At 41.6% G+C, this 16,454-nt stretch overlaps 1 protein-coding gene across 2 annotated transcripts in view; it reads left to right on the top strand.

Moving 5' to 3' along the window:
• Positions 1-14,350, top strand: part of FAM167A (family with sequence similarity 167 member A) — a 90,511-nt gene extending 76,161 nt beyond the window's left edge. For both annotated transcript variants that reach the window (XM_089685910.1, XM_089685911.1), the window contains exon 3: positions 13,777-14,350. In XM_089685910.1, the coding sequence (XP_089542036.1) occupies positions 13,777-14,040 (264 nt within the window). In that variant the 3' untranslated portion in view covers positions 14,041-14,350. The remainder of the gene's footprint in view (positions 1-13,776) is intronic.
• The last annotated feature ends 2,104 nt before the right edge of the window (positions 14,351-16,454 follow it).

The following is a 16,454-nucleotide window of genomic DNA, read 5'->3' as shown; positions in this document are numbered from 1 at the left end:
CACAACACTGCCCCTAGCTACATTGCCAACCTCATCCACAGATACCGCCTAAATCGCCCACTCCGCTCCTCCCATGATATCCTCCTCTCTAGCTCCCTCATCACCTCCTCCCACGCTCGCCTCCAGGACTTCTCCAGAGTCTCTCCGATCCACTAGAACTCCCTACCACAGTATGTCCGGTCAGCCCCCACCCTGTCTGCCTTTAGGCAATCTTTGAAAACTCACTTCTTCAGGGAAGTCTACCCCACCTCCACCTAAGAACTGTACTTAATCACCTCCGCCAGATCATCCCCCACAGCTATCACCTTTTGTATCACCTCATCCTTCCTTTAGATTGTAAGCTCCACAAGCAGGGCCCTCCTATTCCTTCTGTACTGAAATGTATTGTAATTGTACTGTCTCCCTTATATTGTAAAGTACTGCGCAAACTGTTGGCGCTATATAAATCCTGTATAATAATAATAATAAACCCGCCAGCATGTTATCATACAGTGGGGCAAAAAAGTATTTAGTCAGCCACCAATTGTACAAGTTCTCCCACTTAAAAAGATGAGAGAGGCCTGTAATTGGCATCATAGGTAGACCTCAACTATGAGAGACAAAATGAGAAAAAAAATCCAGACAATCACATTGGCTGATTTGGAAAGAATTTATTTGCAAATTATGGTGGAAAATAAGTATTTGGTCACCTACAAACAAGCAAGATTTCTGGCTCTCACAGACCTGTACCTTCTTCTTTAAGAGGCTCCTCTGTCCTGCACTCATTACCTGTATCAATGGCACCTGTTTGAACTTGTTATCAGTATGAAAGGCACCTGTCCACAACCTCAAACAGTCACACTCCAAACTCCACTATGGTGAAGACCAAAGAGCTGTCGAAGGACACCAGAAACAAAATTGTAGACCTGCACCAGGCTGGGAAGACTGAATCTGCAATAGACAAGCAGCTTGGTGTGAACAAATCAACTGTGGGAGCAATAATTAGAAAATGGAAGACATACAAGACCACTGATAATCTCCCTCGACCTGGGGCTCCACGCAAGATCTCACCCCGTGGGGTCAAAATGATCACAAGAACGGTGAGCAAAAATCCCAGGACCACATGGGGGGACCTAGTGAATGACCTGCAGAGAGCTGGGACCAACATAACAAAGGCTACCATCAGTAACACACTACGCCGCCAGGGACTCAGATCCTGCAGTGCCAGACGTGTCCCCCTGCATAAGCCAGTACATGTCCGGGCCCGTCTGAAGTTTGCTAGAGAGCATTTGGATGATCCAGAAGAGGATTGGGAGAATGTCATATGGTCAGATGAAACCAAAATAGAACTGTTTGGTAGAAACACAACTCGTCGTGTTTGGAGGAGAGGGAATGCTGAGTTGCATCCAAAGAATACCATACCTACTGTGAAGCATGGGGGTGGCAACACCATGCTTTGGGGCTGTTTCTCCGCAAAGGGACCAGGACGACTGATCCATGTACAGGACAGAATGAATGGGGCCATGTATCGTGAGATTTTGAGTGCAAACCTCCTTCCATCAGCAAGGGCATTGAGGATAAACCGTGGCTGGGTCTTCCAATATGACAATGATCCCAAACATACCGCCCGGGCAACGAAGGAGTGGCTTTGTAAGAAGCATTTCAAGGTCTTGGAGTGGCCTAACCAGTCTCCAGATCTCAACCCCATAGAAAACCTTTGGAGGGAGTTGAAAGTCCGTGTTGCCCAGCGACAGCCCCAAAACATCACTGCTCTGAGGAGATCTGCATGGAGGAATGGGCCAACATACCAGCAACAGTGTGTGCCAACCTTGTGAAGACTTACAGGAAACGTTTGACCTCTGTCATTGCCAACAAAGGATATATAACAAAGTATTGAGATGAACTTTTGATATTGACCAAATACTTATTTTCCACCATAATTTGCAAATAAATTCTTTCCAAATCAGCCAATGTGATTGTCTGGATTTTTTTTCTCATTTTGTCTCTCATAGTTGAGGTCTACCTATGATGCCAATTACAGGCCTCTCTCATCTTTTTAAGTGGGAGAACTTGCACAATTGGTGGCTGACTAAATACTTTTTTGCCCCACTGTATGTGTCAATGCATACATAGATTGTAATCAACGTTTTGTGGCTGGGATATTTTTTGGCTGGAAAAAAAACTCAGGACTAGTGGGTTTCTAGAGGGGTTATTTAGCTGTAAAAACGCTCTAACGCTGAAAAACGCGGTAAAACGCTGCAAACCAGCGTTTTTGGGCTTTTTTTGACCCACCCTAAATTTTCATTTTGTAAAATAAACCGCTAAGAACTGCAAACACAGGAAAACGTCGCTAAACGCTAATGCAAAATTGCTAAAAGCTGAAAACTTAGGTTTTTAACATGACTTTACACAGCTAACATTACCAATGTTACTAACGCCCCGTGTGCATGGAGACTCAAGCAGAACTTGAAGTGGAACTGCACCCCAAACCAAAAATGCTATTTAATCAATTGTTAATATTCAAAGCAAAGTCTCTCATCCCTCCATGTCTCCATGATTTATTTTGCTAATAGGAAGGTATATCATATTTATTTGTTTTAAACTTTTTTTTTTTTAACATTTCTTCAGTTACTTCCTGCTTTCCATGCCTAAGCAAATGATGTCATGCATCCCAGCAGTATTCAGGAGGGGAAGGAGGGGATTCTCAGCTCAGCCAATGCCTGAGCTAAGGGTGGATGGATTCCAGGAAGTAAATCATCTGCCCTTACTCAAGATAGCCACTGCTAGAAATGCTATGGGGTGTTTTTCAAAATGATTTCTCAGCAAAGTACAGCGTTGAGACACAGATAGATGGGGGAGTTTGCTTTGAAAAATAGAAATGAATTAAAGCGGAGCTCCAGTCCCCCTAATACATTTTTGTTAAAAGCAGATCCACGATGACCTTTCAAATAGCATTAACAATTTGAATAATTTAATAGTAAAAGCAATGTAATTACTTAGTAATTCTTTAACATTTACCAGGATCTCAGAAGCAGGCAGGCACCATGATGGCTGTGGGCATATTTATTTCCTGGAATCGTGCTGCTGGCAATCCCAGCATGCACAACTCGTTCTCGCACATGCGCAGTACAGACACTGCTTGGCACGACGTGTGCAGTACAGGTTGCCATAACAATGGTTGAAACACCTCCCATTCACGTCATTTCCGGTTTCCAAGTCCCGCGATTACAGGAAACCAAAGGACTCCTGGGATACAGGAAACAACATCCCAGGAGACCTTGCAAAGTGCCTTATGACGTCATCGCCTAGGCGGTCGGGGTTAAAAGGTATGTATAATAAAAAAAAAATATCCAACTTGTTCTTTATTTCACAGGGACTACATAATAAGGTAAAGTATTAACCACTTCCCATCCTGCCGTTGTATATAAACTGCTGGACGATGGCAGTGCAGGGTCGGGTGGCCGTTTATATACGGCCTCCCCGCCCCCTGCTTGTGCGCGCTCCCTGGGAGCGCGCAGCACCGCGATCTGGTGCCCGCTGTGTCCTCAGGACACAGTGGAACACCGATCGTCAGACGGGACCTCTGTGCGAGTTCCCGATCATGTGATCACTGATTGGCCAATCAGTGATCACATGCAGAGTAGTAAGCAAGATGTCACTTCTGACATCATTGCTTACTACCTGTGAAATCTGTGAATGATCACAGAGGTCACCTGGTACAAGGCTATTCACAACAGCCTTGTACCATGTGACAAGCTGTGACCAATCACAGCTCACACAGTATTTCTCAATGGCTGCAAGAATGCAGCCAGAGAGAAGGAGAAATTATTGCTTTTACAGCCTTTATGGGTGTAAAAGCAATCAGTGTAAAAAAAAAAAATCTGAATCACCCCCCATAAGTAGTACAGTGTCACCATGGTGACACTGTACTGCTAGGGTGACAGTATGTAAAAAAAACAAAAAAAACCCCATAAATAATAATATAAAAAAATGTAAAACAAAATGTTTAAAAAGATAACGGAATAAATTTTGGCTAAGATTTATGATGACATATTATTTATTTGCAAAATTGTATAAGAAAAACACTTTTTTTCAAAAGTTTTGGACTTTTTCATTTACATAGCAAAACAAATTTAAATCCCAGTGGTGAATAAATACCACCAAAATAAAGCTTTATCTGTCTCAAAAAAATGCTAAAAAATTCATATGGGTACAGTGTTGCATGACCGCGCAATTGTCATTCAAAGTGTAATAGCGCTGAAAGCTGAAAATTGGCCTGGACAGGAAGGGGGTGAAAGAGTCCAGACTGGAAGTGGTTAAAAATAGGTGGAACTCCGCTTTAAATGGCGTTTTTAGTTTGTGGTGCTCAGATACAGTGTAGTTTTGCTTTAACTGCAGCAGAGAAAAATCAAGTCTTCTGCTTTGCAAAACAGGGCAGTACTGTGTGGCAGAGCTGTGAAAATTTCAGAACTTCATGGACAAATATAAATCTTTAAGTAGGTAAAAACAGCTTCCTTATACTGTATGTATAACATTTATGTATTTAGCTGTTTTCTGGTGTTCAGCTTTAAACCTTAAAAATCTACACTGAAATGTAGAAATTCTCACTGGCTGAAAGATGTTTAGGAGGACAGAATTCCAGTTGTTACTTAGGAACGGCTCGTATAAACTGCAAACACAACACATAAATGCCACTACTAAATTTATTAAGCCAAACGTATTAAAACCACCAGACAAAGGCAGGGTTGTCTTCTCTGAATTAGGAACGCTAAAGCGCACCTGTCACAAATCTAGGCAGTTCAAACTAAAGGTGGGAATACACGATTAAAAAATCATCCGATCAGTCATCCGACGACCGAGAGGCGTTCATTTGTTGGTCGAAATCATGGCCCACATTAACCAATCTAAAAAAATTGTTCGTCGGGCAATACGTAGTGTTGACATCTTCCATACAAGTGGAAGTGATGCGGTGTGCGTGTGACCTTGTAGCCACGCCCTTCCGGCCAGAACATGTGATATACACAACAATTACCAGCAATGAGTATAATATAGTTTATTACATGACCTATATACATAAATAGTGATACATAAAATATAATCTACAGAATTCTGCTTTCATTATCTCATTAGGCCAATCTACTTTTAACATTTGGATTTTCCATTCATGTTTACGAAGATTCCTTGGACATAAATATCCGGGTCATCTTCTGTTTCCGCTCATGTGTGATAGCGCTTGATAGATTTTTTTCATACCACTGCATAGAAAATCGGTCGTTCGTATGCGAAATGACAACATTTTTCCCTGTTGTCTAACCAGATTTTTTAATTCACAATATCGTTATCGGTTAAAACATCCTGCTCATCAACGAAGAGAAAATCATCTGATCAGTGGTTCCGCAAAATTTTTCGTACAATTTTCTTAACGTGTGTACGGGGCATAAGCACAGGAAGTCCAAATATACAATCTCTGCTTACCTTCAGGGAAAAATATTCTGGGAAAAGGATCAATAGATATAGACAGCTCAACCTGTATGCAAGGTGGGGAGAAACTTCAGTTGTGCCACGAAAATATAAATTAATTATTCAATTAAAATTCAATTTCAGTTTTAAATGTGAATTAGATTATAATAATTATTTATTAAAGAATAATTTAAGTTGAATTGTAAGAGAGGATGGCTCAAAACTAGCCTAGAAATCATTCCCATTCCCCAGGGATCCCTATTTTTTTCTGAAATTATCCCAAAAAAACATGATTTGAATATATCTGTTCGATGAGTGCAAAAAAAATACTAGAGGGTTTCAAGAGGATTTTTTAGCTGTAAAAACGCTATGATGCTGGTAAACACTGTAAAATGCCACAAACTGGCATTTTTGGACTTTTTTTTACCAAACAAAAAAAATTTTTTTGGTCAACAAATATGTTAAAACCGTGAATGCGGAAAAAACGTGGAAAAAAGACACTAAACTAATGCAAAAACGCTAAAAAAAGATGAAAAGCTAACTTTTTTAACATGACTTTACATAGCTAACGTTACCAGTATTATCAAAACGCCCCATGTGCATGGAGTCTTAGCATTGCCCCAGTTATCTCTGAGGACTACAGAACCCCTCCCTTCTATTTTATGTAGATGAATGGATGGGTACGTCTCTGTATTCCTATCCCAGGGTGACAACGGTGGTAGAGAGCAGTGAGGATTCTTTGTCAAGTTGGGACAGGAAGTGTGTTACTGGCAGGATGACTTGATGAAAATCAAGTAATAGAAAAACCTGAAAAGGGAAAACTAATGCAGCCACCACATCTAAGGATTGGAAAGATGCAATACATTAACCACTTAAGAACCGCCCTATAGCAGATATACTGCTACAGAGCGACACCTGTGCACAGGATCACACATATATACATCATTCTGCATTTCCAGGTAGGGGGTGCATTTGCGGCCCCGGATGTCAATTACCCGCCAGTGCCCAGTGATTGCTGAGCATCTCCGACAGGGAGGAAGATTGTTTTGTTTACAAAGCTCAAGCACACAGTACAGCCATCAGTGTGCTTACAATAAAGAACACACCCCCTGCCCCCTAGTAAAACACTCCCAGCACACAGTTAACCCTTTGATCAACCCTCACATTAACCCCTTCCTGCCCAGTGTCATTAGTACAGTGTCAGTGCTTTTTTTTAGCACTGATCACTGTATTGGTGTCACTGACACCAAGTTAGTTCCCCTACAGTGTCAGATTGTCGGCCGCAGTCCTGCAGCGCCGTAACGCAAAAAATGGCCTGGTCAGGAAGGGGGGTGAATCCTCAGGAGGGCAAATGGTTAAAGTTTTACTAAACCCACAACAATAAAATCAGTCTGTATATACAGTAAAGCATGCTTGTTATACTCACTGTGGAACCTGAGGGGTTAATCCTCTGCATTGTGTAAAAAAGCTGTTTGATCCCTTCTTCTCTGTTCCTCCTCTTTTTCAAGCGACCACCTCTTATCTCCAAACTGAACTGTAGGCATGCACATGCTCAGTTTGGTGTGTATTACTAGAGAGTTTTTTTTCCTAGGGAGAGTGCATGTGCTCAGCACAGGGCCAATCAGCACTGTCCAGACAGAGGTCAGGGGATTTGCATCCTCCTAGAGCAGAAAGAAAATTCATCCTACAAGCTTTAGCTAGTGCTGGGCTGGACACTGATAGAAGCCAAAGCCAAAAAACTGCTCTAACTGCTGACGAGAAAAGGTATTTAGCAGTTTATATTTACTAAAATAATTGCATTTTCATGTTCTGTGTACTGTAGGAGACCAGATATAGTGGATGCAGGGTCTGGGGTTTAGTTACACTTTAATTAAGTGTTGTTGCATGGCAAGACCACTTCCTGTTATCTCACATATATATTCTTATTATTATAGCCAAATTTACCACCCTAACTCCTCCCACAGTTTTTACACTACATAGACAGTAATATACCGAAACGTGCGGATTGTTCCCGATTGGTGTACTATTACTTTGTGGAACGTTTCGCCAAATGGTTCACGAAATATCGGCGTATTTGTGGTGAAATTGGTCCCATAGGAATGAATGGCAGAATGTTCAAAACTAGAGTGGGAGCTGACAAAAGCTAGAGTGTGAGCTGAAAAATCAGGACATGATTTCTAAACTGCCATCATTCCCTCATTTGCAAGCCCACCTACACAAATCCTATAGCAAAACGTTCAGTTATCCCTGCTGCCACTAAAAATGTCCACGGCTAAGCCATAGTCCTGATAGTTTACAATATGACCATTTGTTTGCAACTCACGACACCCATTGACCTTTTCACAGTTACTCCAGCCACTCCAATCACACAACAGTTACTCAAGCCACTCCACCCAGTTACTCCGCCCACTCCAGTTGTAGACTACTGGTGGAGACAAGAACACTTCACACAATTTCCCCAGAAATTGTAGCTTTTCTAGTATATATTTGTTCCGGTGTTTAGATACACTTTAATTTGGCAATAAATAGACCTCCTAACTTTGGCACTGTCCTTGATTCTTGAATAGCTTAGCAATGTAGCGAATGGTTTTCCTTTTGCTCTGAGGTTGCAGTCTTCTAGCAGACAAAGGGATTCTTGATACAGGTGCCCCATTATTATTTAGAAGAGACGCGGCTGTATTTTCCTCCTTTAATGAAATGCACAGAGAGGGTCTGCGCTGTCAGTTTGTGAACAGAGCGCTCTATGTGCAGCTGCCTCCCTTGGTCTGCTTTCTTGGCAAGGTTTTCCAGACAACGTTTGTTGTATTGATTGCAATCCAGCAATCTGCTCTCTGCTATCTCTTAGAAAAAACTGCATCTGATGTCAGAGTCTAGATGATCCAAAAGAGGTCTTTGCAACACAAGTCAGACCTTCACACAAAGAATGGGACTGTCACATCTTCTGTCCAAATAGAGAATGTCTGGGTATAGGCCAGGGAGAGGATTAACTTCCACTAAAAACACCATCCTAAAAAATTGCAATTCAGTTTGAAGGCATGAGACAATTAAGAAAGCCAAACTTCAGGAAAAGTTAATTGATTATATACTGTGTGTGAGTGTGTATATATATATATATATATATATACAGTATATGTATATAAGTATTGGTCGGCCTGCCTTTACACACACAAACTTTACTGGCATCCCAGTTTTAGTCCGTAGGGTTCAATATTGAGTTGGTCCCGCCCTTTGCAGCTATAACAGCTTCAACTCTTCTGGGAAGGCCGTCCACAAGGTTTAGGAGTGTTTCTATGGGAATGTTTGACCATTCTTCCAGAAGTGCATTTGTGATGTCAGGCACTGATGTCGGAAGAGAAGACCTGGCTCACAGTCTCCGCTTTAATTCATCCCACAGGTGTTCTATGGGGTTGAGGTCAGGACTCTGTGCAGGCCAGTCAAGTTCCTCCACCCCAAACTCACTCATCCATGTCTTTATGGACCTTGCTTTGTGCACTGGTGCGCAGTCATGTTGGAACAGGAAGGGGCCATCCCCAAACTCTTCCCACACAGTTGGGAGCATGAAATTGTCCAAAATGTCTTGGTATACTGGCGCCTTAAGAGTTCCCTTCACTGGAACTAAGGGGCCAAGCCCAACCCCTGAAAAGCAACCCCACACCATAATCCTTCTCCACCAAACTTTACACTTGGCACAATGCAGTCAAGCAAGTACCGTCCTCCTGGCAACTGCCAAACCCAGACATATCCATCAGATTGCCAGACAGAGAAGCGTGATTGGTCACTCCAGAGAACACATCTCCACTGCTCTAGAGTCCAGTGGCGACGTACTTTATACCACGGCATCCGACGCTTTGCATTGCACTTAGTGATGTAAGGCTTGGATGCAGCTGCTCAGCCATGGAAAGCCATTCTATGAAGTTCTCTATGCACTGTTGTGCTAATCTGAAGGCCACATGAAGTTTGGAGGTCTTTAGCTTTTGACTCTGCAGACAGTTGGCGACTTCTGCGCACTGTGCGCTTCAGCATGCTCTGACCCCACTCTGTCATTTCACCACTTAGTGGCTTAGTTGCTGTTGTTCCTTGCTTTCAATTTGTTATAATCCCACTAACAGTTGACTGTGGAATATTTAGTAACAAGGAAATGTCACAGATGGATTTATTGCACAGGTGGCAACCTATCACAGTACCACGCTTGAATTCACTGAGCTCCTGAGAGCGACCCATTCTTTCACAAATGTTTGTAGAAGCAGTCTGCATGCCTAGGTGCTTGATTTTATACACCTGTGGCCATGAAGGTGATTGGAACACCTGAATCCAATGATTTGGAGGGCGGGCCCAATATGTTTGGCAATAGAGTGTATATGTAGTAGGAGATAAGGTAGAAAGCACAACTGTAGTGTCCACAATGGGGATCAGTCCAACAATCCCACAATCTGTATAAGCAAGTAAAGTGAAATCAGGTTGCAGCACAATCTTCCTCTTTCATGACCTAAAAAAAATTGTTACATTTTATCATCAAATAGAAACCAAACAGAAACATGTACATACATAGTATCAATGGCTCCTAGAATAATCTGGCCAACCAGAAATGGAATAATTTTCAAATATATTAACTATATAAATACCAGATGGCAACAGCATATAATACACAAACAATAACGAATAACGTGAAAAATGTATGAAATGTAAAAAAAAAAATGTTCTTTTTATTTTATTCTGTTTATTGATGTATTATTATTTATATTGAGTATTATTATAATTAAATAAGTAATAATAATAGATTATAATGATTTATTTAAATTTTGGTAAATTAATTCACAGAGTGGTTCTTTTTGTTGCTGCTAGAATATCATCATCATTACTTATTTATTTATTTTTTATATAGATACTACTTATTATTTCTTCATGGGAGGAAATTCCTCCACATTCCTCATTATTGTTTGTATGTTATATGATGTTATGTTGTCATCTGGTATCTATATAGTTAAGGAGTTTAAAAATGATCTCATTTCCAATTGGCTCGATTATTTAAGAAACTGTTAATATTATATGTACATGTTTCTATTTGGCCTGATGGAGACCTGTCTGTCGGCCCAAATCTGTTGTCAATTTGATGACATAATGTAACAAATTAGTTTCCTTTATTAAATAAGAGGTTTGTGCTGCAATCTGTCTTCACGTAACATATACAGTGGGGATCGAAGGTTTGGGCACCCCAGCTAAAAATTTGTATTAATGTGCATAAAGAAGCCAAGGAAAGATGGAAAAATCTCCAAAAGGCATCAAATTACAGATTAGACATTCTCATAATATGTCAACAAAAGTTAGTTTTTTTTTTCCATCATTTACACTTTCAAAATAACAGAAAACAAAAAAATGGCGTCTGCAAAAGTTTGGGCACCCTGCAGAATTTATAGCATGCACTGCCCCCTTTGCAAAGCTGAGACCTGCCAGTGTCATGGATTGTTCTCAATCATCGTCTGGGAAGACCAGGTTATGTCAATCTCAAAGGTTTTAAATGCCCAGACTCATCTGACCTTGCCCCAACAATCAGCACCATGGGTTCTTCTAAGCAGTTGTCTAGAAAACTGAAACTGAAAAAAGTTGACGCTCACAAAGCTGGAGAAGGCTATAAGAAGATAGCAAAGTGTTTTCAGATGTCAATTTTCATCTGTTCGGAATGTAATTAAGAAATGGCAGTCATCAGGAACAGTGGAAGTTAAAGCAAGATCTGGAAGACCAAGAAAAATATCAGACAGAACAGCTCGCAGGATTGTGAGAAAAACAATTCAAAACCCACGTTTGACTGCACGATCCCTCCAGAAAGATCTGGCAGACACGGGAGTTGTGGTACACTATTCCACTATAAAGAGATACTTGTACAAATATGGTCTTCATGGAAGAGTCATCAGAAGAAAACCTCTTCTATGTCCTCACCACAAAATCATCGTTTGAACTTTGCAAATGAACATATAGACAAGCCTGATGCATTTTGGAAACAAGTTCTGTGGACCGATGAGGTTAAAATTGAACTTTTTGGCCGGAATGAGCAAAGGTACGTTTGGAGAAGAAGGGGCACAGAATTTAATGAAAAGAACCTCTGTCCAACTGTTAAGCATGGGGTTGGATCAATCATGCTTTGGGGTTGTGTTGCAGCCAGTGGCACAGGGAACATCTCACAAGTAGAAGGAAAAATGGATTCAATAAAATTTCAGCAAATTTTGGATGGTAACTTGATGCCATCTGTGAAAAAGCTGAAGTTAAAGAGAGGATGGCTTCTACAAATGGATAATGATCCTAAACACACCTCGAAATCCACGGGGGATTACATCAAGAGGCGTAAACTGAAGGTTTTGCCATGGCCTTCACAATCTCCTGACCTCAACATAACTGAAAATCTATGGATAGACCTTAAAAGAGCAGTGCGTGACAGACAGCCCAGAAATCTCAAAGAACTGGAAGACTTTTGTAAGGAAGAATGGGCAAAGATACCTCAAACAAGAATTGAAAGACTCTTGGCTGGCTACAAAAAGCGTTTACAAGCTGTGATACTTGCCAAAGGGGGCGGTACAAGATATTAACTCTGCAGGGTGCCCAAACTTTTGCAAACGCCATTTTTTTGTTTTCTGTTATTTTGAAAGTGTAAATGATGGAAATAAAATCTAACTTTTGTTGACATATTATAAGAATGTCTAATCTGTAATTTGATGCCTTTTGGAGATTTTTCCATCTTTCCTTGGCTTCTTTATGCACATTAATACAAATTTTTAGCTGGGGTGCCCAAACTTTCGATCCCCACTGTATATACAGTATAAATTATATATGGGCTAGCTTAAAGTGTTACTAAACCCAGGATCCTGCATTTACTATATCTGGTCTCCCAGGACCCTGCATTCACTATATCTGGTCTCCCCTGACCCTGCATTCACTATATCTGGTCTTCCTGGACCCTGCATTCACTATATCTGGTCTCCCCGGACCCTGCATTCACTATATCTGGTTCCCCCGGACCCTGCATTCACTATATCTGGTCTTCCAGGACCCTGCATTCACTATATCTGGTCTTCCTGGACCCTGCATTCACTATATCTGCTCTCCCCGGACCCTGCATTCACTATATTTGGTCTCCCCGGACCCTCCATTCACTATATTTGGTCTCCCCGGACCCTGCATTCACTATATCTGGTCTTCCTGGACCCTGTATTCACTATATCTGGTCTCCCTGGACCCTGCATTCACTATATCTGGTCTCCCCGGACCCTGCATTCAATATATCTGGTCTCCCCGGACTCTGCATTCACTATATCTGGTCTTCCTGGACCCTGCATTCACTATATCTGGTCTCCCCAGACCCTGCATTCACTGTATCTGGTCTCCCTGGACCCTGCATTCACTATATCTGGTCTCCCCAGACCCTGCATTCACTGTATCTGGTCTCCCTGGACCCTGCATTCACTATATCTGGTCTCCCACAGTACACATAACATGGAAATGCATTTATTTTAGTAAATATAAACTGCTAAATACCTTTTCTCATCAGCAGTTAGAGCAGTCTTGTGATTTCAAGTATCCAGCAGAGCACTGGGTAAAGCTTGTGGGAGGAGTTTTCATTCTCCCCTGATTGTCCTATGAGGCTGCATAATCCCTGACCCTCTGTCTGGACAGTGCTGAGGGCCCTGAGCTGATCATATGCACCCTCCCTCCCAAAAAGAAATAAACTCTAGCAATACACATCAAACTGAGCATGTGCAGCTTGCCCCCAAGGCTCTGTTTTATCAGCAGATGGATTGGGGACAGTAGAAGAAGGGGAGAATCAGAGAAGGCATGGTGAAACATCCTTTTACACAATGTGGAGTAGGAACCCCTTAGGTTCCACAATGAGTATAACAAGCATGCTTTACTGCATATACAAACTCATTTACTGTTGTGGGTTTAGTAACACTTTAACTGACAAAGAATTTGTAATTTTGTTTTGTGATCTGTTGTGCCTACCAACATATCCAGTTATACTTTTCTCCACTTCTTCACTGCAGTTAAGCAGTACGGTGTCAACACATTGTCAAAGCAAATGTATGGATAGAAAAATATTTTGTATATCTATTCAATGCACACATTTCCCCACGTTTTGTATCTTTAAACACTGAAAATACAAAGACTACCTGTTGATCTGCCAGAAATCCAGTAAGCCCCTATTTTTGCTGATAACACAGTCAAGGTTACTTTGAATATGAGGGCCATTGGTTGTTTGCTTGTTGTGAGCCCTTGATTATATATTATGTTGGTTCTCAGAGGCTTATGTTTGCATTTAATCAAGATTAATTTTGTTGTCTTGTACTTTAGACAGAGATGCGTCTCCAAGACCAGCAGTTGGCCAGACAGCTCATGAGGCTGCGAAGCGACATCAACAAACTAAAGATTGAGCAGACGTGTCACCTTCATCGGAGAATGTTGAATGATGCCACCTATGAACTGGAAGAGAGGGATGAGCTGTCGGATCTGCTCTGTGACTTCCCCTTGATGTCCTCTTTTGGCCTCTCCACTCCTTTGAAACTTATTGGAGTTACTAAAATGAACATCAATTCTCGGAGGTTCTCCCTCTGCTAGAACCTTGGAAAACTCTCCAGTGGCTCTTACATTAACACAGATATAATATTTTGCTGCCTTATATAAACACCAGCCAATCACATATCCTGACACTGTGTCCAGCGACACATAGTATGTAGCAATGCATGGCAGTGAACCTTAATCCAAACCGACCAAACTGGACAATCAGTTGTTCATCAATATTTAAGAGGACCTTTTATGTGTATATCTACTGCTATAAATATTAAGATAGGACACATACATGGATGGAATTCCATATCATGATGGTGGATGTGGAATGTAACCTTCTTATTAAAAGTATTGGAAATAGGCTGTGTTTTGTAGGAGATCATATCTTTAAAACTGAAAGAGCATCATTTTGAAATTAAGACAACTTGAATTTAAAAGAGAACTCCATTAAAAATCAGCTCAGCTGCCAAGGGTCAGTCCAACTGGAAGTGATGTTTGTTTTGGGTACTTTTAGGTCAAATCTCCCAACAGCTATAGTGGGTGAGAACCAAAGCTTAGTAACTGGCTCTTCCCACTCTAAGATATATTTGCATGCTTAGGAAAGGCCTGTGCTGGTGGACTATGGGGTTTTTTTGATGGCCAAATGCAGCTTGCATTTGCATCAGTTTGAGATGCTCCTGAGATCCTGCAGAATTCTTTGAGCTCCTTCTGATCTACATTTGACCTTCTCCAAATTTATCTTGCATCCCCACAGATTTGTCTGTGGAGAGAAGTTCTGATGTGAACAAAAGCCCATTTACACAGGCCCCCATTAAGTTCTCCATAATATAGAGTAAATGTAATTCCAAGAGAGTGACACCTTTTTATAATTCTTATAGAAAGTAGGCATAGCTGGGAACCAAGATATAAAGCTCTTACAGCTGAATTTCCTGAAATATAAGAAGTCATTGGATGAGCCAACCAACCAATCTCAATCAGAAATTGATAAATACCTTTAAGTGAAAGCATCGAGGTGATTCTGATATTCTATTATGACTCCCCTCCATGGCCTGTCCTTGGTCAGGAAAACACATGAAGCACATGTTATATGATATGATACAAGCACACATTACTTGTTTTAAGGAATCAGGATTATAAATGAAGTCAACGTGAAGAGCAATTTTGCCAATGTTAACCAGTCAGAAATCGTTTCATAACTGATATGACTGCAAAAATGTGCAGTGTGGTTCCTTTGGATGTTCGTAATTTGTACTCTAATGTGACCTTAATCAAGAAAGCTTAGGGTACCACTCCAGGTCCCCATTTCCATGGCCTCTGGTGACTCACACTGAGAGGGTGCTGGTGTGGAAAGAGCCCATGCTGGCTCAGTATACACTCATAGGCTAGTGAAAATCCAAACACCACACACCAGAACAGCCCAGGTGTAAAGCAGATGAAAGTGGCTTCAGCCCGACTCTGATCAGGCCACTCCGCCCAATGCGTTTCGCCCTGCCCATGGAGCTTACTGATGGAGACCTTCATGACTAAGCCCTATGGGTGGGGTGAAAAGCATTGGGGGGGCATAGACTAGTCGGAGCTAGGCTGAAGCCACTTTCATCTGCTTTACACCTGGGCTGTTCTGGTGTACAGCATTTGGATTTTTACTAACCTACGAGTAAAATAAAAAAAATTGTCACATATTGCAGTGGTTCTGTAACTTAGAAACTAACAGTTCCACATATTTTTAATGTATGTACACAGCCAAAACGTGTTTTTTAAATTTTATCTTCAGGCCAAGAAATGGCTAAACTGTAATTTTTTGGTGTCTGTTTCTCGTTGAGCATATTTCCCTTCACTTCCTTTTCTTGAAAAGCAACAAGCAGTCGAAGGAAATCTATACCAAGTAAGAGGAATTTCTCTCTTAGGGCTCGTCTACACAGTCAGTAAGGACTGCTGATCCTCTGAAAAGCGATCCATACTCGGTTGCTTTTTTAGAGGCATTTGACAAGCATCGAGGAAGTGATGCAGCACAGCTCCATTCCCTAGAATTGGTCATGTTTGGCGGGCAGTTCAACAGGGGGTATAATTCTGGCTGCTAACCAAACATTGCAGCCATGACGTGCACAACCCCAGCCGCTGCCTTTGTGTAAACGCAGCTGCCCCCCAACAGCAAGAGCCATTAGACAGCTGTCAACAGAACAGGTGTCCCCACTGAAACATTTACTCCTCACCCTTTATTATGGTGACAACCAGGACTTTTTTCAGCGGGAACGTGGGGGAAGACAGTTCCGGCACCGCCAGCACTGAATGTATGTAATGGCAAGGGATGCTGGGGTGTGCTGGAGGGTCTATTGATGCTGGCTGCTGGGGATTAGTGTTTTTTTTTTTGGGGGGGGTGTTTATTGTGCGAGGGAGGTCTATGGATACTGATGGGGGATCTATTGTTGCTGGGGGTCAATTGTTGATGGGTGGATCTACTGTTGAGA

The sequence above is a fragment of the Staurois parvus genome, unplaced genomic scaffold, assembly GCF_062004578.1.
Source record: "Staurois parvus isolate SC_StPar_1 unplaced genomic scaffold, SC_StPar_1.0 ptg000388l, whole genome shotgun sequence".
Lineage (NCBI taxonomy): Eukaryota > Metazoa > Chordata > Amphibia > Anura > Ranidae > Staurois > Staurois parvus.
This window is presented reverse-complemented; position numbering and strand designations above follow the sequence as displayed.